Source organism: Salmo salar, chromosome 18 (assembly GCF_965601325.2).
Source record: "Salmo salar chromosome 18, fSalSal1, whole genome shotgun sequence".
Taxonomy (NCBI): Eukaryota; Metazoa; Chordata; class Actinopteri; order Salmoniformes; family Salmonidae; genus Salmo; species Salmo salar.
The window spans coordinates 4,908,675-4,936,543 of record NC_138308.1 but is presented as its reverse complement, the minus strand read 5'-3'; the positions used below and the strand labels follow the sequence as shown (position 1 = coordinate 4,936,543).

At 41.5% G+C, this 27,869-nt stretch overlaps 1 protein-coding gene across 2 annotated transcripts in view; it reads left to right on the top strand.

Moving 5' to 3' along the window:
- Positions 1–577: 577 nt before the first annotated feature.
- Positions 578–27,869, top strand: part of ablim1a (actin binding LIM protein 1a) — a 136,708-nt gene continuing 109,416 nt past the window's right edge. For both annotated transcript variants that reach the window (XM_045700646.2, XM_045700644.2), the window contains exon 1: positions 578–954. In XM_045700646.2, coding sequence (XP_045556602.2) covers positions 855–954 — 100 coding nt within the window. In that variant the 5' untranslated portion in view covers positions 578–854. The remainder of the gene's footprint in view (positions 955–27,869) is intronic.

Genomic DNA, 27,869 nt, shown 5'->3' with positions numbered 1-27,869 from the left:
ACCTGATTCCATGCACCAGTTACCCACAGCCTGACAGCAGTACTTAATGCAGCTGGTTGCCACACCAGATACTGACTGTTACTTTTGATTTTGACCCACCCCTTTGTTCAGGGACACATTATTCAATTTCTGTTAGTCACATGTCTGCGGAACTTGTTCAGTTTATGTCTCAGTTGTTGAATCTTCTTATGTTCATACAAATATTTATGTTAAGTTTGCTGAAAATAAAGGCAGTTGACAGTGAGAAGACGTTTGAGTTTATATATAGGAGTACGGTATAAAATAGTTTTTTATAAATATTTTTCAGGGGGTGCTGCAGAACCCACAACACCCCGACTTCCCGCGGCTATAAGCCTATGGAGATGTTTTCCTGGTAGGCAATAGAATAGTCAGGGATGTCTTCTTGTCTCCATTCCCATCCTTAAAGCCCCAGTCCTGCACTCCTCTTCCTCCTGTCCAAAGCCCCACCCTTCCTCTGGGAAGGACCAGCAAGCTCTCCCTACCTGTTGCACTGCAGCAGAATCTGTCAGACTCAAGAGTCGGTTTTGAATGGGAACGCATCGCACCACAGCAGTAACCCAATCCCCTGGCTTCTCCTTAGTCTGACAACAGGACAGGGCTGCCTGCTCACACTCAGCAGCATGAAGACCCTCCACCTCAGCACTTTTCTGTCTGCATGTGTGTGTGTGAGTGTGTGCGCGTGCATTTGGCCTTGTGTGTGACTCTCGGTGTGTGTGTGTACCTCTGTGTGTGTGTGTGTGTGTCCGTGCAAAAGACTGCATTATTGAGGAGAAGGGGAAGGAAGAAGTGAAACAGTGCTGGGACGGGACCGTGTGTGTGTGTGTGTAGAAGAGATGGGAGAGAGGAGTACGGTGCAGCAGCACAAGCAGCCTCCCTATGATGGTGGGCTCTGCAACTACGCCCAGAAAATCGGCTCCTGCTTCGGACTGGACGGTAAGAGAGAGGGGGGTTTGTCCTGTACAATGTGGAGGAGGGTTAGAAGGAACAGGCCAGTGACTGAGGATTTATGAGATTCATTTCTCTCAATGATCCAGATGTCTAGGATGACAAAGGGATACCGTATTTTGTGTCTAATCATGGTGTGTTTGTGCGAGTGTGTATTTATTTGTGTCGGTGTGTGCGGTGGGAGCAAGGGTGTTTACATGTAGTTAGCTGCACCCAAAGATAGACAAATGAATAGAGGAGCAGGGCTGTGCCCCACTGCAGCAGAACACACCAGCCTATCCTCTAACAGACCCAGCCTCTGTCATCAGCCCGTGTGTGTGTGTGCATGCGTGTGTGCGTGTCCTCCGCCTTATTCTTTATCATGCTATATGCTTTAGCATTCATTTTATTGGACTCTTTACTGTACAGTACATCTGATGGATGAGGAATTGATGTAGGCTAGATTTGTGGGTGAAAAATAGACAGATAAATAAAACATTGATGTCAGTAGTAGCATGGTGAGGCTCAGCCTAGAGCTATGGCAATCCTCCTGTGTCCGTGGAAATGCTGTGACAAAGGAGCAATGCATTTAATTAGAAATAGAGGCCAAGCCCTAGTTCTCCTCTAGAGTCTGTTTCTGCTCTGTCATCATCATCCTCGCTTGTATCATGATTTTCAAAAGCTTTAGAGTGGGTAGTGTAAGGTACAGTATATGCTTGCAATGTGTATTGTACAGTTTCTGTTTTGTGGACAGTATATTCCTGTAAGAGAGATGTTAGTAAAAAAAAATATATTGGTTTAGATAAAAGTGATGTTTGTGACCTTAAAGTCTTGTTCACACTGCAGTCTGAACAGCAAAAAATCCACATAGAATCGGATATTACAAGCCACATTTCAAACCACCTTCGTAGGTGGTTTGAAATCAGATACAAATCTGATTGCTGACCATATAGACTTGTGTCTGAACAGTCAAATCTGATTTATTTGCCCTCAAGTGGTTTTTAGACTTTTATTTGGCATATCTTGTTCTTTGCTAGCTACTCTGTTGACAGTTTGACAAGAAAGAACATGTGATAGCTAACTAGCTTGTTCATTGCTTACAAACAAATTAGTGAATGTGCTAGAAAGCTTAAACAGCTACCTAGCTAGCTAGTTGACTGTGGTGGCTAGCTGAAAAGGACTTGTTTTGAAAGTCGGATCATGTTATCCTTTGAGGCTTTAAAATTGTTCTTACACTTGAACATTCAAAGTAACTGGGAAATGTCCATGACAGGCATTGTTGTCACCTTAGCTTGCTACATAACTTATAAGTAATAGGAAGCACGAGAACCAATCAGCCTACACCACTGCGTACACACCCATCGTTACTATGACAACTAGCGTAGCCATGTCAGGAAATGACTGCTATCTGAATAAACACAAATCTGATTTGGTAATTTGTAAATTGCTGTTTGGACAGTCACTATTCCAAAACGGATTTAAAAATCTAAACTGATTTGAGCATTAAGGCCTGATGTGTCAACAAGGCTTAACCTGTGATGGTGTTCCGGTAGCAGTAGCACGTCAATAAATATGTTCACCTTACAGACCAAAAAGCTTATGGTTTATCTTATATTTTATATTCAACCATTGTTTATCAACATTCCCTATCAGCATTTTTATTTCTCTGTAGGTTTTCTGGTATGAGAACAGTTATCTTTCTCTGCCTGTTCATCCCACATATAACCTCTCACCAGGAGAATTGGTTGACTCTCTAAATTTGGCAAAGGATGGAAAATCCAGTTCTTAATCAAGGAGACGGAAGGTATCGTCTTTAATTCATGAATTCTCACGCAAATCCTTTTATTATAAATCATTTTTGGGAATCTTAGCGTAAACAAATTTCCCTCCAACATAAGATGGCTTCAAGATTACAAGACCAATCCAGGACTCTCTACATAGTCTATATCCCCTAATCCTGTGGCTCAGACTGTGTGTGTGTGTGTGTGTGTGTGTGTGTGTGTGTGTGTGTGTGTGTGTGTGTGTGTGTGTGTGTGTGTGTGTGTGTGTGTGTGTGTGTGTGTGTGTGTGTGTGTGTGTGGTGCTCATGGTTCTGAAGAAGTAGACGCAGCAAAGGTGATTTATTTGGAATCAAGTTGTTGTTGAAATCAATGTAAATGTGACTTGGATCAATGTGGTCCTGTGTGCCCCAGTTGGTAAAAGCATTATGCTAGCATCACCAAGGTTGTGCGTTCAATTTCCTCAGGGATCACATACATAATGAAAATGTATGCACTCAGTGTTTGGATAAAAGCTTCTGCTAAATTGCACATTTAGAGCATATTATAACTTGAGTAGTTTAGATCACAATAACGGAAATATATGGTCCACTAATATTGGGCTTTACTGATTATACAGTCCCGCTTTAAACAAAGTGTAACTTATGATGGCTTCATAAATCATTCATAAAGGCTTCATAAGCAAGACATAAATGGGTCACACATAATCTCTAACCGTATGTCATGCTCTATAAAGGATTCATAAATGTAGCATAACCATGTGACATAACTAGCAATGTCAAATGTGACATAACCCACTGTAATTTATGACATAAACCAGTGTTTTTTAAAGGGTGACGTAAGCACTGCTTAGTAAAGGCTTAATAAATCATATTAAATTGAGTCTTTACAAAGCCAGATGAGGCGATCCATAGATTATAGATCCATAACTTTGTCAATTCAACCCCCCCCCCCCCCCCCCCAAAAAAAAATATAGGATGGCGCAACAATGGTCATGATGACATGCAAAGGTTTCCCTGATTGTTTAAACCTTTGTTTATACAACAGCTAAATACATCATGGGCCCATTTCAACCAACAGGTAGAATTTAGCACTGTGCTGCAGGTTAGTGCTGGATTTCTTAAAACGCTACTAACGGGAGATTACATCATGTAAATCTTGGTGGGGCAAACACATTTTTTTTTTTTTACATGCATGCCAGCAAAGACACTACAACACAACACTAAACAATACATTCATTGCACTATAACGGCGACAAGCTGTGCACACAAACTGTTAGGGCCCACATAAAGCTGTCCCAACAGCAGAGCTTTCTTTCCAGCACAATGGAGTGAATCCTTACCACCGCTACACCTGGCTATCAGCGGAGCCTTGTCTGGCAGCGAAACAATTAATTCAGCCTTGTTTAATGCCTTTAAAAAAAAACATAGCTGATATAGCTGACTTGCTTAAACAAATATGGTTTCTTCTGACAATTGAGATGAACGATGAGCGGATAAGAGGCATTCCGTAATTTCGATTAAGACATTAATGAGCGAGCGATGACAGACGTACTCAATATAACTATGTGTTCAGCACTTTTGAAATGAACAGCGTCAGAATGCAGAACATGGGCTGCTCTTACAGTATTTTCCCTGTACACCAAGTCAGAACCGTAGGATAAATAAAGGAGGCATATAATCAGAAAATGAAAGCTTTGACAATATTAGATGACATTTCTCAAAAACAGGTTACAGGCTACATGTGCAGCACCACTGCGTCAGAACAGTAACGTTAGGTGAAATTATGAGTTGAAAATATACCAAATTATTAGGGTGAGGCACATGGGCTACTAACAGCTTACTACACAACATACACTTAGTATAGTATTACTTAGCTACAGTATACATATCTCCCTTGCATATTACATCATTTATGCAGAATCATACAATACATTTTTTGGACTCACCTTGGCATGTGATGTGCTCACTTAAACATGAAGGTGGAGCGCTGGTTTTGTCATCAAACTTTGTCATCAAAGTCTAGCATTCTCTGGATTTATGGTGGGAATTCGTTGAAAAAAAACACAGCCACTCCATTGAATAGCAGGCTACTGGTGTCACGTTCTAACCAGTAAAGAGGTTATTTGTTATTGTAGTTTGGTCAGGACGTGGCAGGGGGGTATTTGTTTTATGTGGTTCGGGGTGTGTGTTTATGTAGAGGGGTGTTTGGTTAGTGTTTTCTGGGGTTTTTGGGCTATGTTCTATGTTAGTATATTTCTATGTTCTAGTCTAGTCTTTTTAGTTCTATGTTTAGTTTATTGATTTGGCCTTCAATTGGAGGCAGCTGTTCCTCGTTGCCTCTGATTGAAGGTCCTATATAGAGGGGTGTGTTTTGTTTGGGTTTTGGGGGAAGTTGTGATTGCATAACTGTGTTTAGCAAAGCCAGCACCACACACAAGGCTTCCAGTGTGTCAGCCCAGTCCAACTCGTCCTGTTCCTGCTCCTCGCACTATCCCTGAGGTGCGTGTATCCAGTCTGGCGTATCCAAAGCCAGTCCCACGCACCAGGCTTCCAGTGCGTCAGCCCAGTCCAACTCGTCCTGTTCCTCGCACTAGCCCTGAGGTGCGTCTCCAGTCTGGTACCTCCACTACCAGCCCCACGCATCAGGCTTCCAGTGCATCAGCCCAGTCCAGAGCTTCCGACGACAGTACCCCGTCCAGAGCTTCCGGCAATAGTGCCTCGTCCAGAGCTTCTGGCAACAGTGCCTTGTCCAGAGCTTCCGGCAACAATGCCCTGTCTAGAGATGGCCCACAGTCCGGAACCGAGTGAGACGGCCTACAGTCCGGAACCGAGTGAGACGGCCTACAGTCCGGAACCGAGTGAGACGGCCTACAGTCCGAAACCGAGTGAGAGGGCCTACAGTCAAGAACTGAGAGAGACGGCCCACAGTTCAGAGCCGAGAGAGTCGGCCTACAGTCTGGAATCGGCGCAGCGAAATCGCCCTACAGTCCGGAATCGGCGCAGCGAGAGTCGCCCTACAGTCCGGAATCGACGCAGCGAGAGTCGCCCGACAGTCCGGAATCGGCGCAGCCAGAGTCGCCCTTCAGCCCAAGGTCTCCAGCGACGCGCACCAGCCTGAGGTCTCCCGCAACGCACATCAGCCCGAGGTCTTCAGCGATGCGCCATAGCACAGAGACTTCGGGAGGGGTAACATTAAATATGTATTCAGCGGGGGTGGACAGGTTAGGTGGGGGACTAAGGCCAGAGCCTGAGCCACCTCCACAGTAGGAGGATTGGGGAGGGGGGGGTGTAGCACAGAAACCGTCGGTGATGGCAGCCACCCTCCCTTCCCTCCCTTTAGTTTGGGGGGTTTATTTTGTGTTTATTTTTTTCTGTATTTTTTTTTGGGGGGGGGGTACTGTCACGTTCTGACCAGTAAAGGGGTTATTTGTTATTGTAGTTTGGTCAGGACATGGCAGGGGGGTATTTGTTTTATGTGGTTCGGGGTGTGTGTTTATGTAGAGGGGTGTTTGGTTAGTGTTTTCCGGGGTTTTGGGCTATGTTCTATGTTAGCATATTTCTATGTTCTAGTCTAGTCTTTTTAGTTCTATGTTTAGTTTATTGATTTGGCCTTCAATTGGAGGCAGCTGTTCCTCGTTGCCTCTGATTGAAGGTCCTATATAGAGGGGTGTGTTTTGTTTGGGTTTTGGGGGAAGTTGTGATTGCATAGCTGTGTTTAGCCTGTAATCCTGTTTGTTCGTACGTTTTTCTTGTTTTTGTTTTCTTAAGTGTTCTAAATAAATATATAATGAGCACTCAACCCGCTGCGCTTTGGTCCACTTACTACGACGACCGTTACAACTGGATGCTTTGCACTGCTTGCAGTTAGCCACTGATTCCTTCCAAATGACTCATTGTTGAATTTGCGATTTCCAAGAGGACAAGTACATTAGAGTGTCTAGTTTGAGAAACAGATGCCTCACAAGTCCTCAACTGGCAGCTTCATTAAATAGTACCCTCAAAACACCAGTCTCAACGCCAACAGTGAAGAGACGACTGGGATGCTGGCCTTCTAGGCAGAGTTGCAAAGAAAAAGCCATATCTCAGACCGGCCAATAAAAAGAAAAGATTAAGATGTGCAAAAGAACACAGACACTGGACAGAGGATCTCTGCCAAGAAGGCCAGCATCTCGGAGTCGCCTCTTCACTGTTGACGTTGAGACTGGTGTTTTGCGGGTACTATTTAATGAAGCTGCCAGTTGAGGACTTGTGAGGCATCTGTTTCTCAAACTAGACACTCTAATGTACTTGTCCTCTTGCTCAGTTGTGCACCGGGGCCTCCCACTCCTCTTTCTATTCTGGTTAGATCCAGTTTGCGCTGTTCTGTGAATGGAGTAGTACACAGCATTGTATGAGATCTTCAGTTTCTTGGCAATTTTTTGCATGGAGTAGCCTTCATGTCTCAGAACAAGAACAGACTGACTAGTTTCAGAAGAAATTCCTTTGTTTCTGGCCATTTTGAGCCTGTAATCGAACCGACAAATGCTGGTGCTCCAGATACTCAGCTAGTCTAAAGAAGGCCAGTTTTATTGCTTCTTTAATCAGCACAACAGTTTTCAGCTGTGCTAACATAATTGCAAAAGGGTTTTCTAATGAGCCTTTTAAAATGATAATCTTGGATTAGCTAACACAACATGCCATTGGAACACTGGAGTGACGGTTGCTGATAATGGGCCTCTGTACGCTTATATAGATATTCCATGAAAAATCTGCCGTTTCCAGCTACAATTATCTTTTACAACATTAACAATGTTTACACTGTATTTCTGATCAATTTGATGTTATTTTAATGTACAAACATTTTTCTTTTCTTTCAAAAACAAGGACATTTCTAAGTGACACCAAACTTTTGAGCGATAGTGTATATATTTTTTGCAAACTGATATGTGATCTGTATTAATGCCAAAATAATATGCAAAACAGGCAAGCCATCCTCCAAAAAATATTTATATATATTATATATGAAAATGGCTGTGTGGTTTTTCTTGTCTCGGCGCTGTCCTAACATAATCTAATTTTATGCTTTCGCCGTAAAGCCTTTTTGAAGGCCACACTGTGGTTGTATTAAGGTGTAAGTCTTTTTCAAACTCAAATACACTACAAGTTTGCATTTTGGCTGTGCAGGAAAGTAATCATCAACAAAAGAGTGATCAATTTAAGATCCTACATCTGTAGTGTTTTTAATGAACACTGACTTATGAACTGTTGTATTTTAACAACACTGATGTTTGTTAGTTGAGCTAGCTAGTTAGCTATAGCCAGCTTATCATCTTAGATGAATCAGATTTTTAGTAGATATGTACAGTTGAAGTCAGAAATGTACATACACTTAGGTTGAAGTCATTTAAACTCGTTTTTCAACCAATCCACAAATTTCTTGTTAACAAACTATAGTTTTGGCAAGTCGGTTAGGACATCTACTTTGTGCATGACACAAGTAATTTTTCCAACAATTGTCTACAGGCAGATTATTTCACAAATAATTCACTGTATCACAATTCCAGTGGGTCAGAAGTTTACATACACTAAGTTGACTGTGCCTTTTAACAGCTTGGAAAAATCCAGAAAATTATGTCATGGCTTCTGATAGGCTAATTGACATAATTTGAGTCAATTGGAGGTGTACCTGTGGATGTATTTCAAGGCCTACCTTCAAAATCAGTGCCTCTTTGCTTAACATCATGGGGAAATCAAAAGAAATCAGCCAAGACCTCAGGAGAAAAAAAATTGTAAGCCCCCACAAGTCTGGTTCATCCTTGGGAGCAATTTCCAAACGCCTAAAGGTACCATGTTCATCTGTACAAACAATAGTACGCAAGTATAAACACATGGGACCACGCAGCCGTTATACCGCTCAGGAAGGAGACGGGCTGCTAGAGATGAAAAGTGCAAATCAATCCCAGAACAACAGCAAAGGACCTTGTGAAAATGCTGGAGGAAACAGGTACAAAAGTATCTATATCCACAGTAAAACGAGTCCTATATCGACATTACCTGAAAGGGCGCTCAGCAAGGAATAAGCCACTGCTCCAAAACCACTATAAATGTCACAATCGTCGTACAGAGCGGACCAAGGCGCAGCGTGATTTGAGTTCCACATCTTTATTCAAAGTGAAACTACCAAAAAACAAATAACCAACAATGAAAACGTGACCTCAGTGGTGCAACATGCACAGACACAAAACAAAATCCCACAAAGCAGGTGGGAACAGGGACACCTTAAGTATGATCCCCAATTAGAGACAACGAACATCAGCTTCCTCTAATTGGTAACCATACTAAGAGCACCAACATTGAAATTAAAAGACTAGAACAGAACCCAGAGGGATCTCTATGGTCAGGGCATGACAGTACCCCCCCAAAGGTGCGGACTCCGGCCACAAAACCTGAAACCAGATGGGGAGGGTTGGGGGGGGTGACTAGTGTCGGTGGCGGCTCCGGTGCGGGTCGTAGCCCCCGCCTAGACCCCGGATCCGGCCATGGCACCGGGCTGAACGCCGTGCCTGAACTGGGCATCAGCGCAGAGGAAAGCTCCGGCCTTGGAGCTGGGTTGGATGCCATGCCTGGACTGGGCACCGGCGCAAGGGAAGGCTCCGGCCATGGAGCTGGGTTGGCCGCTGTGCCTGGACTGGGCACCGGCGCAGAGGAAGGCTCCGGCCTTGGAGCTGGGTTGGACGCCATGCCTGGACTGGGCACCGGCGCAGAGGAAGGCTCCGGCCTTGGAGCGGGACTGGATGCCGTGCCTGGACTGGGCACCGGCGCAAAGAAAGGCTCTGGCCTTGGAGCGGGACTGGACACCGTGCCTGGACTGGGCATCGGTGCAGAGGAAGACGTAGGGGATTCACAGAGTCAGCGGATAGGGTGAGAATGATCTGGGCTTGGTGTCACAGCGGTGACACTTGGGAGAGGGCAGTGATGCATGGTGTTTTCGGGTGGAGCGTGGAGATCTTGTTGGCTCCTGGTTTCTGTTGGAGTTCAGATCTTGCCGTCAGTTCTGTTCAGTGGGGGAGCCGGTAGATGGTTGGAACTGCTGGCTTGGTCTGGCCAAATGCTGCAACGGGGTGTCCGGGAACTGTTCTTCATCAGGAGAGATCATGAGCTGTTCCATGGCAATAAAAAAGAAGATAATATGTTTTATTGTCACATACAGTGGATAGGTACAGTGAAATGTGTTGTTTTACAGGGTGAGGGGTAGTAGGATGGCACCTCTAGAGCAAATGAGGGTTAAGTGCCTTGCTGGCTCGGGTAATCAAACCAGCAATTTTTCAGTTACTGACCCAACGCTCTAACCGCTAGGCTACCTGTAGCAAAATAATAGCTTCATACGAACCATCCTGATCTGTAAGCTTGTGAGATCAGGATGGTTCGTATTATGCTAGCAAAATAAACCAACAATAATGAATAACCAAAGACTGTGAAAACAAATAACTAATGTGGCTGGCTAGCTGGTAACATCAATAATAGCAATGCAATACTATAGCATACTATAGCTTTTAGACGTCTTTTGCAGACATTGACATCATGTGCATTTCAGGTGCTGAATGAAAGGTTAGAAGACGTCTTTCCCGGACGTCAAAAATACATCTTATACGGACATTGAAAAGACATCTTATACTGATGTCAAAAGAGTATTTTCCGGAGGTTGAAAATACATATTTTCCAGACATTGAAAATACATGTTTTTTGGTCATTGATTATGTGGCTGAATTTTAACTGGTATACATACTCAATTAAGTAAGCATTATATCGCAATAATACTTTTTCACGCCTTTTAGGGAAGAGGAGTCTACTGAAGATTGCAACAAAATATTTATTATTGCTCCCATCTATCAAATAAAATTGTATTTGTCACATGCGCTGAATACAACAGGTGTAGACCTTACCGTGAAATGCTTACTTACATCCCTTAACCAATAATGCAGTTCAAGAAATAAAGTTCAGAAAATATTTACTAAATGAACTAAAGTAAAAAATAAAATAAAAAGTAACACAATAAAATAATAATTACAAGGCTATATACAGGGGGTACCGGTACTGAGTCAATGTGCGGGGTACAAGTTAGTTGAGGTAATTTGTACATGTAGGTAGGGGTAAAGTGACTATGCATAGATAATCAACAACGCGTAGCAGCAGTGTAAAAACAAAGGGGGATGTCAATGTAAATAGTCCAGGTGGCCATTTGATTAATTGTCCAGCAGTCTTATGGCTTGGGGGTAGAAGCTGTTAAGGACCCTTTTGGACCTAGACTTGGCGCTCTGGTACCGCTTTCTGTGCGGTAGCAGAAAGAACAGTCTATGATTTGGGTGACAGGAGTCTTTGACAAAGACGAGTTCGGTAGAGTATGGTATGGTATGCTACAGGACAGTACATTACAGTACGGTACGGTACAGAAGAGTTTAATTCATTAGAGTACAGTACAGTACAGTAAAGTAAAGTATAGTTTAATTCAGTACAGTAGAGTTTCATTTAGTAGAGTTCAGTAGAGTACAGTACAGTTTAATTCAGTATTTATATTTAGGGATAATTTAGGGATAATAAATAGGGATAATAAATACAGTAGAGTACAGTACAATACAGTAGAGTTTAATTCAGTACAGTATAGAACAGTAGAGTACAGTATAGTTTAATATAGTAGAATAGAGTACAGTACAGTTTAGTTCAGTAGAGTACATTATAGTAAAGTAGGGTACAATACAGTACATTAATGTACTTCTTTATTTACTCTACTGTGTGCTTTACTGTATTGTACTGTACTGTCCCATTCTGTACTATACTCTACTTTTCTTTACTGTACTGTGCTGTACTATGCTCTCCAAACTTTTGAAACATAGATGTCTATGATTGGTTCAGATTTGGTCTGGTCCGGACATCAAGTCCCTTCCGGACCACACCAAAAAAAGACCAAAGAAAGATGGAGGACCAAAAAAAGACATCCAAAAGACGTCACCTGATGTCAAATGCTTAGTGGGTGGTACAGTGCCTTCAGAAAGTATTCACACCCATTGAATTTTTCCACATTTGGTTGTGTTACAGCCTGAATTAAAAATGTATTAAATTGAGATTTTTTGTCATTGGCCATTTACATTTGTCATTGGCCTACGCACAATACCCCATAATGTCAAAGTGGAACTGTTTTTAGATTTTTTTTAATGTCTTGAGTCAATAATTATCAAACCCTTTGTTTATGGCAAGCCTAACTAAATAAGTTTAATAGTAAAAATTTGCTTAAGTCATAATTAGCTGGACAAATAGCAATATTAGTTTTTAACATGCCATTTTTAATGACTACCTCATATCTGTACCCCATCAGGTCCATCAGTTGAGCAGCAAACTTCAAACACAGATTCAACCACAAAGACCAGGGTCGTTTTCCAATGCCTTGCAAAGAAGGGCACCTATCAAATAAAAAGCAGACACCGAATTCCCCTTTGAGCATGATGAAATTATTAATTACACTTTTGATGGTGTACCAATACACCCAGTCACTACAAAGATACAGGCGTCCTTACTAACTCAGTTTTTTGTTTTTTTGCACCCCCTCCTTCTTACCAGAAAAGTTTCATGATCCATTTGTTAATTTCAATGATTAGTAATGTTTCCATCTAGTCTGTATTAAAATAGATATGTCCATTTCATATATGATATAATCATTTACAGATTGCATTTTGCACCTCCGTTGCCTCAAGATGAATGGTTTTGCTTCTCTCCCGAATGCCACTGTTTTGGTTCAGTGCAGTTAGAAAGGACGAGTCACCTGCAAAACCAAATTGTTTATCCATTTTATTGTGCTGTTACATTTGTATCGTTGTTTCATATCAGGTTGTTGTTACATATTATTTGAGCTGCGTGCACCACAAGCAAATTGTGTCATTTAATTTTGCCTGTACGAACCATATTGATCTGCGGTCCAACTTGACCGCAGGCCTAATATTACATGATTAAATGTGTCCAAAAAAATCCCCCCCAAGCTGTTTACAGGCATTTAATACCATTCTGCTTTTGCCATCTATTTTCCCAACATCAATCAGTTAAATCATATTGTTAAAATGTTATCATTCAATTAGAATTTTGTTTTATTCACTCTATTTAGTATGATATATTACGTTTAGTATGGTATGTATTAATTTGTAGATGTCCATCATCCATTTCGTATGATATGTTATGAATTTACAAAATGTATAATATGTTACGGATTCCAATTTGATGTTACTAGCATTAGCTAGGTGGCTAACGCTAATGTTAGCTAGGCATTAGGGTTAAGGTTAGGAGTTAGGTTAAAGGGTTAGCTAAAAGGGTTAAGGTGTAATAATGGAGCGGTGAGTCGGGAAGCAGGTGCAACGTTTAATAAAACAACAAAACAAGAACGAGACAAATCCATGTGGCTACAAGCCGGTAAACAAAAACAATACCAACTGGTGAGTGAACGTTGTTGGGACATCAACTGTTGTTCAGTGTTTTCCTGGGTAAGGGGGCAGTAGCTTTTCGGCTGCATCAGATTCACAACTGTCAGTGTCCATGCTAGCTGGGCTAACAACAAATATAGAATTACTGATGCTAGCATTGGATGTGCTCGTGGAAGTAGAACAACTTGTGTCGTCGACAGGTGCAGGTGAAGTACTGGTGGTAGTAGCAGTACTACCAGTAGAGTTGGTATGTGTCTCTATGGATGTGGGCCTTACTTTTTTAAACCATTTATCAATTTTAGAGCAAACGGAATGAGGAGCAGCTACATTTGGCTACATACGGACCGTTAGTGGAATTCACACAAGAGATTAAAGGTTAATGTGATTGGATGTTAATTATTTGACATTGTCAAATGTTGAGAAAAAAACTCACCCGTTGGAAAATATATAATGGACTGTTTGAAAATGTGAAGAATGTTTTATTTTTTTGTATATGTATATTTTAAAATGTGAATCACATTTTTATTTGGCGTACCCCCGACAGCAATACCCCAGTTTGGGAATACCTGAACTGGTTGATTGAAGTAGGGAAATATGTGTTCCAACAATGAGCTGCAGTTTTGGAATAATTGCATCCTATCTATTTTCCGCTTACGCTACTTTGCAAACTGCTAGTGCCATTCAGAATTGGTTAGCCTAGGGCTAGGCCAGGGTTTCCAAAACTTGGACCTTGGAACCCTGAGGGGTGCACGTTTTAGTTTTTGCCCTAGTAATACACAGCTGATTCAAATAATCAACTAATCATCTGAATAAATTAAAGCGAAAGTCTGTATATCGAAAAGAAGATAGATTCTTATTTGTAACTCTGAAAAAAGTATTTCAGCTCGCCAAATTGAGCCCCGTTATAAATGATCTCTATTTGAGAATAGCTGTTCCAGGTACGAGATTCACATCACTTCACACTTCCTACTTTTTTCATTTGGAAAAATATTATATTTTATTATATTATATTACATTTCGTTTTTTACTATAAAATAGGTATGTCTTGACTGTGATAAGGGCTTGGGAAATAAGAGCATCTTCTCTGCTAAATTAACAAAACAGCAATAGGTTTCTACAAGAAAGCGCCTGCTGAGGTTAGTGCTTTTCTGAAGACTGTGTTCCACGATATAATATAACCAGTTGATATTTCGGTTTTCAATAAATCAATCTTAAATGGCACTTTTTATTGACTCAATTTAGCAATTAGTATTTGTTATCTGTAATGGTTATGATAAATTAGGCATTGTCGTGAACTGTTGGCCTATAGGACTAGATAAATGCACTAGAATTATTTTTTCACTCGAGTACTCCAGTTCAATATAATTCATTGCGGCAGAATCCAATAAAAATTGTTGCATTCTGTTCATAAATATGCTCCCCGCCGTGAAGAAACAGTGTAGAATGGCAGGAAATTGTAAAAAAAAAAGTTTGATTCTGTCACGTCCTGACCATAGAAGCTGTTATTTTCTATGGTAGAGTAGGTCAGGGCATGACGGGGTTTTTCTAGTTTAGATTTTCTATGTTGTTATGTTCTAGTTTTGTATTTCTATGTTGGGTTTTGTTTGGGATGATCTCCAATTAGAGGCAGCTGGTCATCATTGTCTCTAATTGGAGATCACACTTAAGTAGGTGTTTTTCCGACCTGGGTTTGTGGGAGATTGATTTTGAGTAAGTGCATGTTGTAACTCTTCATCACAGTTTGTTGTTTTTGTTCTTTAGTTTATTTGTGTATCTTGCATAGTTTCACAGTTCAATAAAATATGTGGAACGATAATCACGCTGCACTTTGGTCCCATTCCTACGACAACCGTGACAGATTCCATTTTTGTCAAAAAAATGCACCCCCACTTTCAGACAAAGTCATTTGCCCATCCTTTCAGCAGGACAATAACCTAAAACACACAGCTTGAAGAAATTTGAAAAGAAAAATTGGCAAATGTTGCACAATCCAGGTGTGGAAAGCTCTTAGAGACTTACCCAGAATAATTCACAGCTGTAATCACTGCCAAAGGTGATTCTACAAAGTAATGACTCAGGAGTGTGAATACTTATATAAATGAGATATTTCTATATTTCATTTTCAATAAATTTCCAAAAACGTATACTCTTAAGTATATAAGAGAATCATTGTTTATTATCAGTTAAATCACTGGTGCTACCCAAACTATAAAATTGTCAAAAACGTCTTATTCAATTATACATACCCATGTCCCAAATTTCCCCAATGTGTCTCTTCCAGCCTGTTTGAGTTCAGTGTGTACTGACGGCATTCTATTATTCCACAGGAAGGTTATCTCTATCTCAAACAACAGATGACTTAAACACGAGAGCAGTGGACCAGGCTTTGAAAGTGAGCAGCCTCTAATTTAATATCAGTCCTAATGCTCAATCCCTCTGTTCATCATGTGACCTTATATTGAAACATTTACTTCTTCATATTACGAAGACATTGCATTATTAGACTGCTGTGACCTTGTATTGAAATATTTACTTCTTCAAATTGTATCAAATTGTATTGTATTATTAGAATGGTATCTGAAAGCCAATTACCATTCACTTTGTTACTTTCACCAGTCTCCATATCTGTTTCCTTCAATTTGGTCTCCCTTCTTCCCAATAGGAAGACCTCATTCACTACTGCTAATACACGCAGATCACTCTCAAACAATGTTCTGGTTTTCCCCCGATTGCAAGGTTTAAAACAAAACATCACAAGCATGATAACTTTCTCCATATTGGAAGGCATTGTTTTCATTTTAGTATACCTTCAAAAAGTGACTATATTTTTATTACCAATCTCTGTTGAATATTCACTTTCTGCTTCAATATTTATTATGTCTATTATTTTAAGATTCATGTGTAATTCTTTGGAGGGATCAATATGTATTAACTGAGCTGACACTGTCTATCAGTCCCCTATCGATGGCATGCTCTGTCCATTATAAGTCTTTACCTAGCACATTAAATGGTTGAGTACAGAAAATCATTGGTTCTATTTAACAGGGTATGGGGTTCATTTCAAAATGTATTACCAGGATGGAGGAAATGTCATAAGGGTTTATAGTTTTATTTGTTAGGGGTAAGTCAAGTCCCGTGCAATGCTTTAACCTTATCTTTATCAAATGATCCATAAAGAGACCACTCTGAACATTTCTCAGGATACTTTTTACGCCACTTATGTACATCTACGTGTGGGTGTGCAAGTTGTATATATTATTATTCTTTTTATCCATTGTTACTTTATCATATGTATATTTTATTATTATTTTTATCCATTGTTACATTATCATATCTAGTAACCCAGGATACTTTTCTTCACCAATTCCTCCTTTAGACTAGTGTTTTATTCATACAGGGGTGTGACGGTCATCATATGTAATGGACCAAGGCGCAGAGGGTTGAGTGCCCATTTTAACGTTTATTAGAACACTGAAAAAACAAAACAAGAAAACGAACGAACAGTAATGCAGGCTACACACAGCTATGCAAAAACAATTTCCCACAAAGGACAGGTGAAAACAGGGTTACGTAAGTATGACTCCCAATCAGCAACAACGATGTACAGCTGTTCCTGATTGAGAGCCACACCAGGCCAACACAAAGAAATGCACAACATAGACAGAGCATAGAAATACAAAACATAGAACATAACCAAAAACCCCGGAATACTCTAAACAAACACCCCTCTACATAAACACATATCCCAACAAACCCCGAACCACATAAAACAAACACCCCCCTGCCACGTCCTGACCAAACTACAATAACAAATAACCCCTTTACTGGTCAGGACGTGACAAGGGGTTTAAATGTTTATACTTGTTGTTCTATTTAACAGCATATTCAGGAATAATTCTGTTTTCTTTCATATCTCCATACAGAATCCCTATATAACATTATAGATCTAAAAACTCAGCTCACAGAACTGGTTGGGGTATTCATTATTTTGCTATATAACTATACTTAGGTATTCACACCCACACCACTCCATGTGCATCTATTCACAATATGTACAGTTGAAGTCGGAAGTTTACATACACTTAGGTTGTCATTAAAACTCTTTTTTCAACAACTCCACAAATTTCTCGTTAACAAACTATAGTTTTTGCAAGTCGGTTAGGACATCTACTTTGTGCACGACACAAGTAATTTTTCCAACAATTGTTTACAGACTGATTATTTCACTTATAACCCCTCCCATTCTATTAATACAACATAAGCATAATCAATTATTCTAATACATCAATCATTTGGTACAGCCCCATTCATGACCCCTAGGTGAACTCCTGACACGCCACTCGGGAGATCCTAGAACATTTCTAGAGTATGACATGACAAGGTTATAGATGCTTTGTGAAGCCTCAACGTAATAGGATTCATAAAGCCTTTATTAAGCGGTGCTTATGTCACTGGTTCATGTCATATTTAACATAGTGGGTTATGTCACATTTGACACTGGTGGTTATGTCACACAGTTATGCCACATTTATTAATCCTTTATAGAGTATGAGAAATAGTTATAGATGATTTGTTACCCATTTATGTAGTGCTTATGAGAGCTTACTAAACAGACAATAATGATTTGTTTAATGGTATCTACTCTAAAGTGTAATAGACAAGACGGGCATTGGAAATAGGATTTAGTTCTGTTCTAATATTGTAGACCTCACAATTCCACAACCTTAATTGGACCGATGTGACTGTGAACAACAGAGTCAGCCATTGATGAGTTATGGAAAACAATCTGAAACTATAACAAAAAATCTAAGTATGAGAGAAAAATCACAACAAAAGCATGATGCAATTACTAATCTTGTTGAAGTGATCTGTTCCCAGTGAATTATTACAACCAGTGGCAGTCGACCAGTCGCTTTCTCTTTTTAACATTGCTGTCCCAGAGCACCCATCAGGTATAAGAGCCATCGAGGTTGACAATGACATACATTGTAAAGGAAAACTGTAATTTATATGGTACATTTGTGTATTATCAACAGTAAAATGGTGTGAAAAGTATGATGACCAAAGTATGAAAAATTACTGTTGCTTGTACATTGATAAAGTGTGATCACAAAGTTTCTGGTCCCCTCCCCATGTAAAACACTTAGATTTAGAAGGCGGGATTATTAAAGGGGATAGGGTGACATCACCCTGACTCTCATTTTAATACACCAATGGTAACATAATATACTCTTACCTAATTTAAATAAGTAGCGCCTTGTAACCAATATCGGAAGGTGTGTATTTGGAAGGGTGTGGTTTACAGTATATAGCTAGATAGCTACTCTGCTAGTGCCAGAATCTGACTGCAGGGTGTCAGCAAATACACTAGATGGCAAAAAGTATGTGGACCTCTGCTCAATGAACATTTCAATGGGTATTAATATGGAGTTGGTCCCCCCTTTACTGCTACAACAGCCTCCACTCTTCTCTGAAGGTTTTTCACTAGATGTTGGAACATTGCTGCGGGAACTTGCTCCCATTCAGCCACAAGAGCATTACTGAGGTTGGCACTGATGTTTGGCGATTAAGCCTGGCTCTCAGTTGGCATTCCAATTCATCTCAAATATGTTCGATGGGGTTGATATCAGCAAACCATTTCTGTATGGACCTCGCTTTCTGCATGGGGTCATTGTCATGCTGAAACAGGAAAGGGCCTTCCCCAAACTGTTGCCACAAAGTTGAAAGCACAGAATCATCTGGAATGCCATTGTATGCTGTAGTATTAAGATTTCCCTTTACTGGAGCTAAGGGGCCTAGCCCGAACCATAAAAAAACGCCCCGGACCATTATTCCTCCAAACTTTACAGTTGGAACTATGCATTAGGGCAGTTAGCGTTCTCCTGGCATCTGCCAAACCCAGATTCGTACGTTGGACTGTCAGATGGTGAAGCGGGATTCTTCACTCCAGAGAATGTGTTTCCACTGCTCCAGGGTCCAATGACAGTGAGCTTTACACCACTCCAACCGACGCTTGGCATTGCGCATGGTGATCTTAGGATTGTATGCAGCTTCTCGGCCATGGAAACCCATTTCATGAAGCTCCCAACGAACAGTTCTTGTGCTGACGTTGCTTCCAGAAGCAGTTTGGAACTCGGTAATGAGTATTGCAACCAAGGACAGACAATTTTTATGAGCTAAGGGCTTCAGCACTTGGCAGTCCCGTTCTGTGAGCTTGTGTGGCCTACCACTTCGCGGTTGGGCCGTTGTTGCTCCTAGACGTTTCCACTTCACAATAACAGCACTTACAGTTGACTGGGGCAGCTCTTGCAGGGCAGAAATCTGACGAACTGACTTGTTGGAAAGGTGGCATCCTATGATGGTGCCAAGTTCAAAGTCACAGCTCTTCAGTATGGCCATTCTACTGCCAATGTTTGGCTATGGAGAATCCATGGTTGTGTGCTCGATTTTGATACACCTGTCAGCAACGGGTGTGGCTGAAATAGCCGAATCCACTAATTTAAAGGGGTGTCCACATACTATTGAATATATAATGTATAATAAAAGGTATACACTATATATCTATGGCATAGATACTTATATGTCTCCCCATTCGTCTGTGGCTGGTGTTAGCTAGTTACTGGCAAGCTAGGTCTTCAGCTGGCATGGAAGAAAAGGGGAGGAATTTTTTATTCGATTTTTTTATTTATTTAACCTTCATTTAACTAGGCAAGTCAGTTAAGAACACATTCTTATTTACAAGTCCTCCAAAAGGTCGGGACGGGGGATAGGATTAAAAATAAAAAAATAAAAAAATATAGGACAAAACACACATCACGACAAGAGAGACACCACAACACTACATAAAGATTGACCTAAGACAACAACATAGCATGGCAGCAACACATAACAACACAGCATGGTAGCAACACAACATGACAACAACATGGTAGCAACACAACATGGCAGCTGCACAACATGGTAGCAGCACAACACATGGTACAAACATTATTGGGCACAGACAACAGCACAAAGAGCAAGAAGGTAGAGACAACACTACATCACGTGAAGCAGCCACAACTGTCAGTAAGAGTGTCCTTGATTGAGTCTTTGAATGAAGAGATGGAGATAAAACATTCCACTTTGAGTGTTTTTGCAGCTCGTTCCAGTCGCTAGCAGCAGGGAACTGCAAAGAGGAGCGAACCAGGGATGTGTGGGCTTTGGGGACCTTTAACAAAATGTGACTGGCAGAACGGGTGTTGTAGGTGGAGGATGAGGCTGCAGTAGGTATCTCAGATAGGGGGGAAGGGTCGTTCAAAACCGTGTATTTTTCTGTTGTATTGTCACTGACCTGGTGGCGCAGCAGGACATTCAAGTAGGTACCAACCAATAGCTTGTGAGTTCAAATCCTATGTGACGCATAGTCCCAATTAATTAGCACTCAGCAGCAAAAGCATCTTAATTTAGCAGTAAAAACACACTAACATATTGTATAGTTACCGTATTTTCATGGTAACCAGTAGCCGGTAGTGTAGCGTAAAATTACAGAACTGTTTGAACAGCACAGTTAACTATAAGTTACTGCAAAAAAACGGTACCAAAGATTACAATAAGAATAAATTACTGTAAAAACAACTAGATTTGTTTTACAGTGTAGCAGCCAAACCGCTTGCACCAATCCAATGTTATTACAGTAAAATACTGTGAAACACAAACCCCATCTCCCGTCAATGAATTGAATCAGTTAATTTGTTAATTCACTACGAGTACCGTAGCATTTACTTTTGTACAGTATAATACAATCCATTTTACTGTATTGTACTGTGTTGTAGATTACAGTAGGTATAAATTACTGTCAAATTCACGGCAACCCCTTTACAGTGTACCCAGGCCACCTAACCCCACCCTGAAGATAATCATGGAGTCTACGTCAGCCCTAAGCAGCTTAATGAAGAGGGGGAAGAAGCTGGCTGATCTGGCTGGGTGGAAGACACAGTGTAAGCCTCTTTACCCCTACACTGTTCTGCTGTATACCTTTAGGCTATGCTATGTGGTCAGTGCTCTGTGCTCTCTGCCTGCTGTCTTGACCTCGACCCTGAAGCCTGTGATACAGGTTCCATTCATGAAGAGTCACCTCTGCTCTGGAGGTCTGGGATGTCCACTTGAAGGAGATCTACAGGAGGAGATTCCTTTGGAAATCTGCATCACGCTCTCTCTTTGGATCTTTACATGACACATGATGGTGGATGTCTGACATGTTCACAGCACTGAGATTTTTGAGGCCTGTCCCCACGTTTTTGTCGAAGTTCTCTGCGCTGGAGGATTGAAGTGTCCTGGTAGAGCTGAGAGCCATCCTAGGATTCTGGCTGAGTTGTATTTAGAGTGTTGTACCCTGCTCTGTGGGAAGGCTGAGGGGGAACCGGGCAACATGCCCACCCTCAACAGCCTGGGCAAGCTGTGTAGCTCCAACCGTAGCCACACAGTGGACCGCCTCACCTGCATCAAACATAGAAACTCAGTCAAGCGCATGTCCATCATTGAGGACGGTCAAGTGGCTGAGGTGCTCTACCTCATTCCCAAAGTGTACATGCAGCAGCTGCCGTACCTCAACCCTAACGACTATTACCTGAGTGAGAGACTTATCGATCTGGCACCAGGTAGGACTACGGTATGGGGTAGGAGGTGCAGGCAGGGAAAATCTGTCTGTTTGTTGGTGTCTATCTGTCTGTCTGTCTTTGTGTCTGCCTGCAAGCCTGCTTGCATCTATTAATCACTTCACTCTTCATTAGTCACTTTGAACTCAGCATTGTTTTTCAGAGTTATACAACTAGCTCTACATACTTTTTGAGTACTGTTTGATATTAGCATTAAGTGCTGTGGTCCAAGTGCAGCATCAGTCAAAGCTCAGCGTGCTGTTTGTGAGTAGGCGGATAAAGCAGATTATGAAAGTGAATTGATAAGGCGTTGCACAGAGATTGAGATTACTTCATTTTAATTGTGTTGAAAGTGAGGAATTACACCACTTCAGGCACTGCAGCACTGGCCTGTGTGCGTGTACATGTGTGTGTGCGTGTGTGTGTGTGTGTGTGTGTGTGTGCAGTGTGGTGTGTTACGCAATCATATCTTATTGACTCCAAAAACTGTTATTGCAAAGTCCAAAATGTATTGCTGTCTTCTCGGAATTTATGTAATATAAAACTTATGCAGGGAAAAGGGCCACAGTCTGCCAAGTAAGGAACCAACATGGTGGTTTACATCAGGATTACAGTGTGGATGAGGACTATCCAGACCTTGTTCGTCCATTGACTGCACGTCAGGCTGTGAGATATGGGCTGCATCCCAAATGGCAACCTATTCCCTATATCACTGCTTGAAGTTGATCAGTTGAAAATGATCGATCGTTGGTCCATCCTCGGTGGTGGACAGCGTTTTCTTATACTTAGTATGTACATCTAGCCACAGTGGGGGTTGGAAAGTTGCAATGACTTCATTATGACTTATTTTATGTCATGGTCAGGTTGTAAACTGGTTGTTTAAAGATGTTTTGTCAACACATTTTACGCAACTGGAAAAAGACGTCTTTAGGTGGTTGTAATCTGACCACATAGCAGCCAAAATATGACATCTTGACCTTCCAAGACCTCTTTACCTGGTTATAACAGAGACCAATGTCTTCTCAACCTGAAAAGCAGTTTACATCAAGAAAATGACATCATTAAGACGTTCTGTGCCAAACAATGTCGGTAAGGGCTTTAATTGGTCTGATGACAGTTGACAGGGCTGACTACATGGGAATAACTGTGTCCCAAATGGAAGCCTATTCCCTATATAGTCCACTATTTTTGACCAGGGTCAATAGGTATATAGTGCCGTTTGGATGCCATTTGGGATGTACCTTAGATATCATGCACATCTTACAGTCTAACTCGCTCTTATCACATGACAATGATCTCTGTTTTGTAATACATTATACCATCAGAAGCCAACCCCGCATCAATGTCCAGAGATAGATAGAGATCCAATAGCTGCACTTTAATTAAGAGCAGGATTAGAATTAATCCCAATTTGTGTTGGGTTATTTTAATAAATCGGTGGTGGAAGAGGCAATTGCCTCAGACCTCACATCACATCATCAAGAGGCCTCATGAGCTGGGCATTTAAAAAAAAAAAGATTCTCAGCTCGAGGCCCCCCCAACCAGTGGCGTGTCCAGAACATTTTGAATGCAGTGGTCAAGCATCCGAACAGTGCCTGGCCACTGTGCCCAGGTTAATGAGGCCACATTGTTGACAAAAAAGGACAAAAAAAGTAAATTACTCTATAGAGCCCAATAATAATTCCTAATAGATCAATAATGTATTTCTATACATATATTATATAGGTTTTTCTCATAATGGTAGAAACAAGTGTCATTAATCACCCACAGACTGGTTAATAATAATGGACTACTCCACCCTGACAGAGTTCCAGTGCATTGTTTCACGTGATATGATTGCAAACGTGACTTTCATTGAAATTAACCTGCAGCAATAATAAGCTTTCAGAGCGGTGAACATTTAATTTGAACAGAAAAATTACCTAAGTTAACGCATTTCTTTAGTATTAAGACAGGTGCTGCTGACAATACTGCCATCGTCTTCTTTTTTGTTGTTGATACCCCTACCCAAGTAGAACATAATACAACCATGTTTTTTCATATCTCTAATGTCTCCCATATATGAAATGGATGGGTGTGTAAACATATTTTTGTGGCTAGTGTATTCTGCTCTAAGAAAAACAAGTGGGCTCAGACATCGGAATTAGATATTTTGGGGTTCAAGGTTCCTTGAAGGATTTTGTATCTTTAGCCCCTACTTTTGTAATTAAGTCAGCTTTTCAATGTGTGGTGATCAGTGTCAAATTCTACAACAGTTGGGTGCAGACACTCAGGAGATGCGGCTTGCATGCCATCAAGACCCATTGACTAATTGGAATGTTAGCTCAGCCTGAATGATGCTGGGGATACTCCAGTAGTGGAATGGTAAGTTTGACCATCCTTAGGGGCCTCTTGTTTGCCATAGATTCAGTCTTATGTAGCAAAATTAGATGTATTTTTTTTTTTTACATTGGATAAAGTAGAGACTCAGAGATAGAAAATGGTATATCATACACTACAGTTGAGCAACAATGGGAAAATAATTATTGTTGAAAGTTAATAAACTTTGAGGATATGGCCCTTGAATGTTTTGGTACCTACTGGAGAGTTATTCTTTGTCGCCACCCATTCAGAATTGTTCACACCCTCTTAAGCTTTGTGAGGCTATGTACTAAACAACCAAAGATTTGAAGACTAAAGGCTGGTTTATACTACGGGTGTGTTAATACATTTAATCTGGAATGCAAGATTGTGCTTTGGGCGTTCGTAAACTCAGAGCATTGTCAGATTGGCCGTTCGTAAATTCAGAGCATTTCGCTCTCTGAGCTCTCGGAGCACACACTCAACGCTCTGGATGAAAAGTAGGGTTGATCCAAGCATTCTGACCTAACAACAGCAGTCAAGCACCCAAACTAATTGGCTAACTTTGCTAGCTCGCTAGCTACTGTACTTCCAGACACAAATGAGAAAACAGCTCACACCTTAGTATTCAGACCCTTTGCTATGAGACTCGAAATTCAGCTCAGATGCATTCAGTTTCCATTTATCATCCTTGAGATGTTTCTACAACTTGATTGGAGTCCACTTGTTGTAAATTACATTGATTGGACATGATTTGGAAAGACACACTTGTCTATATAAGGTCCCACAGTTGACAGTGCATGTCAGAGTAAAAACCAAGCCATGATGTCGTAGAAATTGTCCGTAGAGTTCTGAGACAGGGTTGTATCGAGGCACAGATCTGGGGAAGGGTACCAAAACATTTCTGCAGCATTGAAGGTCCCCAAGAACACAGTCCTCCATCAATCTTAAATAGAAGAAGTTTAGAACCACCAAATCAAATCAAATTTTATTGGTCACATACACATGGTTAGCAGATGTTAATGCGAGTGTAGCGAAATGCTTGTGCTTCTAGTTCCGACCGTGCAGTAATATCTAACAAGTAATCTAACAATTTCACAACAACTACCTTATACACACACAAGTGTAAAGGTATGAATAAGAATATGTACATATCAATATATGGATGAGCGATGGCCGTGCGGCATAGGCAAGATGCAGTAGATGGTATAAAGTACAGTATATACATATGAGATGAGTAATGTAGGGTATGTAAACATTATATAAAGTGGCATTGTTTAAAGTGACTAGTGATATATTTATTACATCCAATTATTAATTATTAAAGTGGCTAGAGATTTGAGTCAGTATGTTGGCAGCAGCCACTCAATGTTAGTGATAGCTGTTTAACAGTCTGACGGCCATCAGATAGAAGCTGTTTTTCAGTCTCCCGGTCCCAGCGTTGATGCACCTGTACTGACCTCGCCTTCTGGATGATAGTGGGGTGAACAGGCAGTGGCTCGGGTGGTTGTTGTCCTTGATGAACTTTGATCTTCCTGTGACATCAGGTGGTGTAGGTGTCCTGGAGGGCAGGTAGTTTGCCCCAGGTGATACGTTGTGCAGACCTCATTACCCTCTGGAGAGACTTACGGTTGTGGGCGGAGCAGTTGCCGTACCAGGCGGTGATACAGCCCGACAGGATGCTCTCGATTGTGCATCTTTAAAAGTTTGTGAGTGATTTCGGTGACAAGCCAAATTTCTTCAGCCTCCTGAGGTTGAAGAGGCGCTGTTGTGCCTTCTTCACCACGCTGTCTGTGTGGGTGGACCATTTCAGTTTGTCCGTGATGTGTACGCCAAGGAACTTAAAACTTTCTACCTTCTCCACTACTGTCCATCGATGTGGATAGGGGGGTGCTCCCTCTGCTGTTTCCTGAAGTCCACGATCATTTCATTTGTTTTGTTGACGCTAAGTGTGAGGTTATTTTCCTGACAGCACAGTCCGAGGGCCCTCACCTCCACCCTGTAGGCCGTCTCGTCATTGTTGGTAATCAAGCCTACGACTGTAGTGTCGTCTGTAGTGTCGAACAGCAAACTGGGAGAGGGATTGATTGAATATGTCCGTAAACACACCAGCCAGCTGTTCTGCGCATGCTCTGAGGATGTGGCTAGGGATGCCGTCTGGGCCGGCAGCCTTGCAAGCGTTAACATGTTTAAAAAATGTTATCACGTTGGCTGCGTTGAAGGAGAGCCCGCAGGTTTTGGTAGCGGGCCGTGTCAGTGGCACTGTATTGTCCTCAAAGCGAGCAAAGAACTTGATTAGTTTGTCTGGGAGCAAGACGTCGGTGTCCACGACGGGGCTGGTTTGCTTTTTGTAATCCGTGATTGACTGTCGACCCTGCTCTCATGTCTGAGCCATTGAATTGCGACTCTACTTTGTCTCTATACTGACGCTTAGCTTGTTTGATTGCCTTGCAGAGGGAATAGCTACACTGTTTGTATTCGGTCATGTTTCCGGTCGCCTTTCCATGATTAAAAGCAGTGGTTCGCGCTTTCAGTTTTGCGTGAATGCTGCCGTCAATCCACAGTTTCTGGTTGGGGAAGGTTTTAATAGTCACCGTGGGTACAACATCACCTATGCACTTGCTAATAAACTCGCTCACTGAATCAGCATATACATCAATGTTGTTGTCTAAGGCTGTCCGGAACATATCCCAGTCCACATGATCGAAGCAATCTTGAAGCGTGGAATCAGATTGGTCGGACCAGCGTTGAACAGACCTGAGCACGGGCGTTTCCTGTTTTAGTTTCTGTCTATATGCTGGGAGCAACAAAATGGAGTCGTGGTCAGATTTGCCGAAAGGAGGGTGAGGGAGGGCTTTGCATGCGTTGCGGAAGTTAAAGTAGCAATGATCCAGAATGCTGCCAGCCCTGATAAAATTTAGGGAGCCTTGTTTTGAGATTAGCTTTGTTATAATCCCCAGCTACATTAAATGCAGCCTCAGGATATGCAGTTTCCAGTTTACATAGAGTCCAATGAAGTTATTTCAGGGTCATCAAGGTGTCTGCTTGGGGGGGGGGGGGGGGGTGCACGTGCACGGATGTGATAGTCATCAAAGAGAATTCTCTTGTTAGATAATGCGGTTGGCATTTGATTGTAAGGAATTCTAGGTCAGGTGAACAATAGGACTTGAGTTCCTGTATGTTGTTATGATCACACCACGACTCGTTACCCGCGGCGCCAGGGGGGGCGCCACGCGCATTTTGAAAAAAATTCGTGCCCATTTTAAACGGCCTACTACTCAAACTCAGAAGCTAGGATATGCATATAATTAATACTTGTGGATAGAAAACACCCTAACGTTTCTAAAACTGTTTGAATGGTGTCTGTGAGTATAACAGAACTCATATGGCAGTCAAAACCCCGAGACAGATCGAAACAGGAAGTGGAATTCTGAATTGCGGACTCAACTTCGTCACGTTGCCTATTAATCACACCGTAAGCTACGGTTCATTGAGCATTTCCTATTGCTTCCACTAGATGTCCCTAGTCTTTATAAAGTGATTTGAGTCTCCAACTGTGAAAACTGACAGAATGACACGCTGTGGAACGTGGTCACACGGAGAGGGCCATCACCATTATGACGCCGGCGCCCCTGGCTACCCTCCCCTTTCGAAACGTTTATAAAGACAATGCAATCGTCCCCCTTGAATCTTATTGGAGCTCTGGTTGAAAAAGGCCCTAAAGATTTA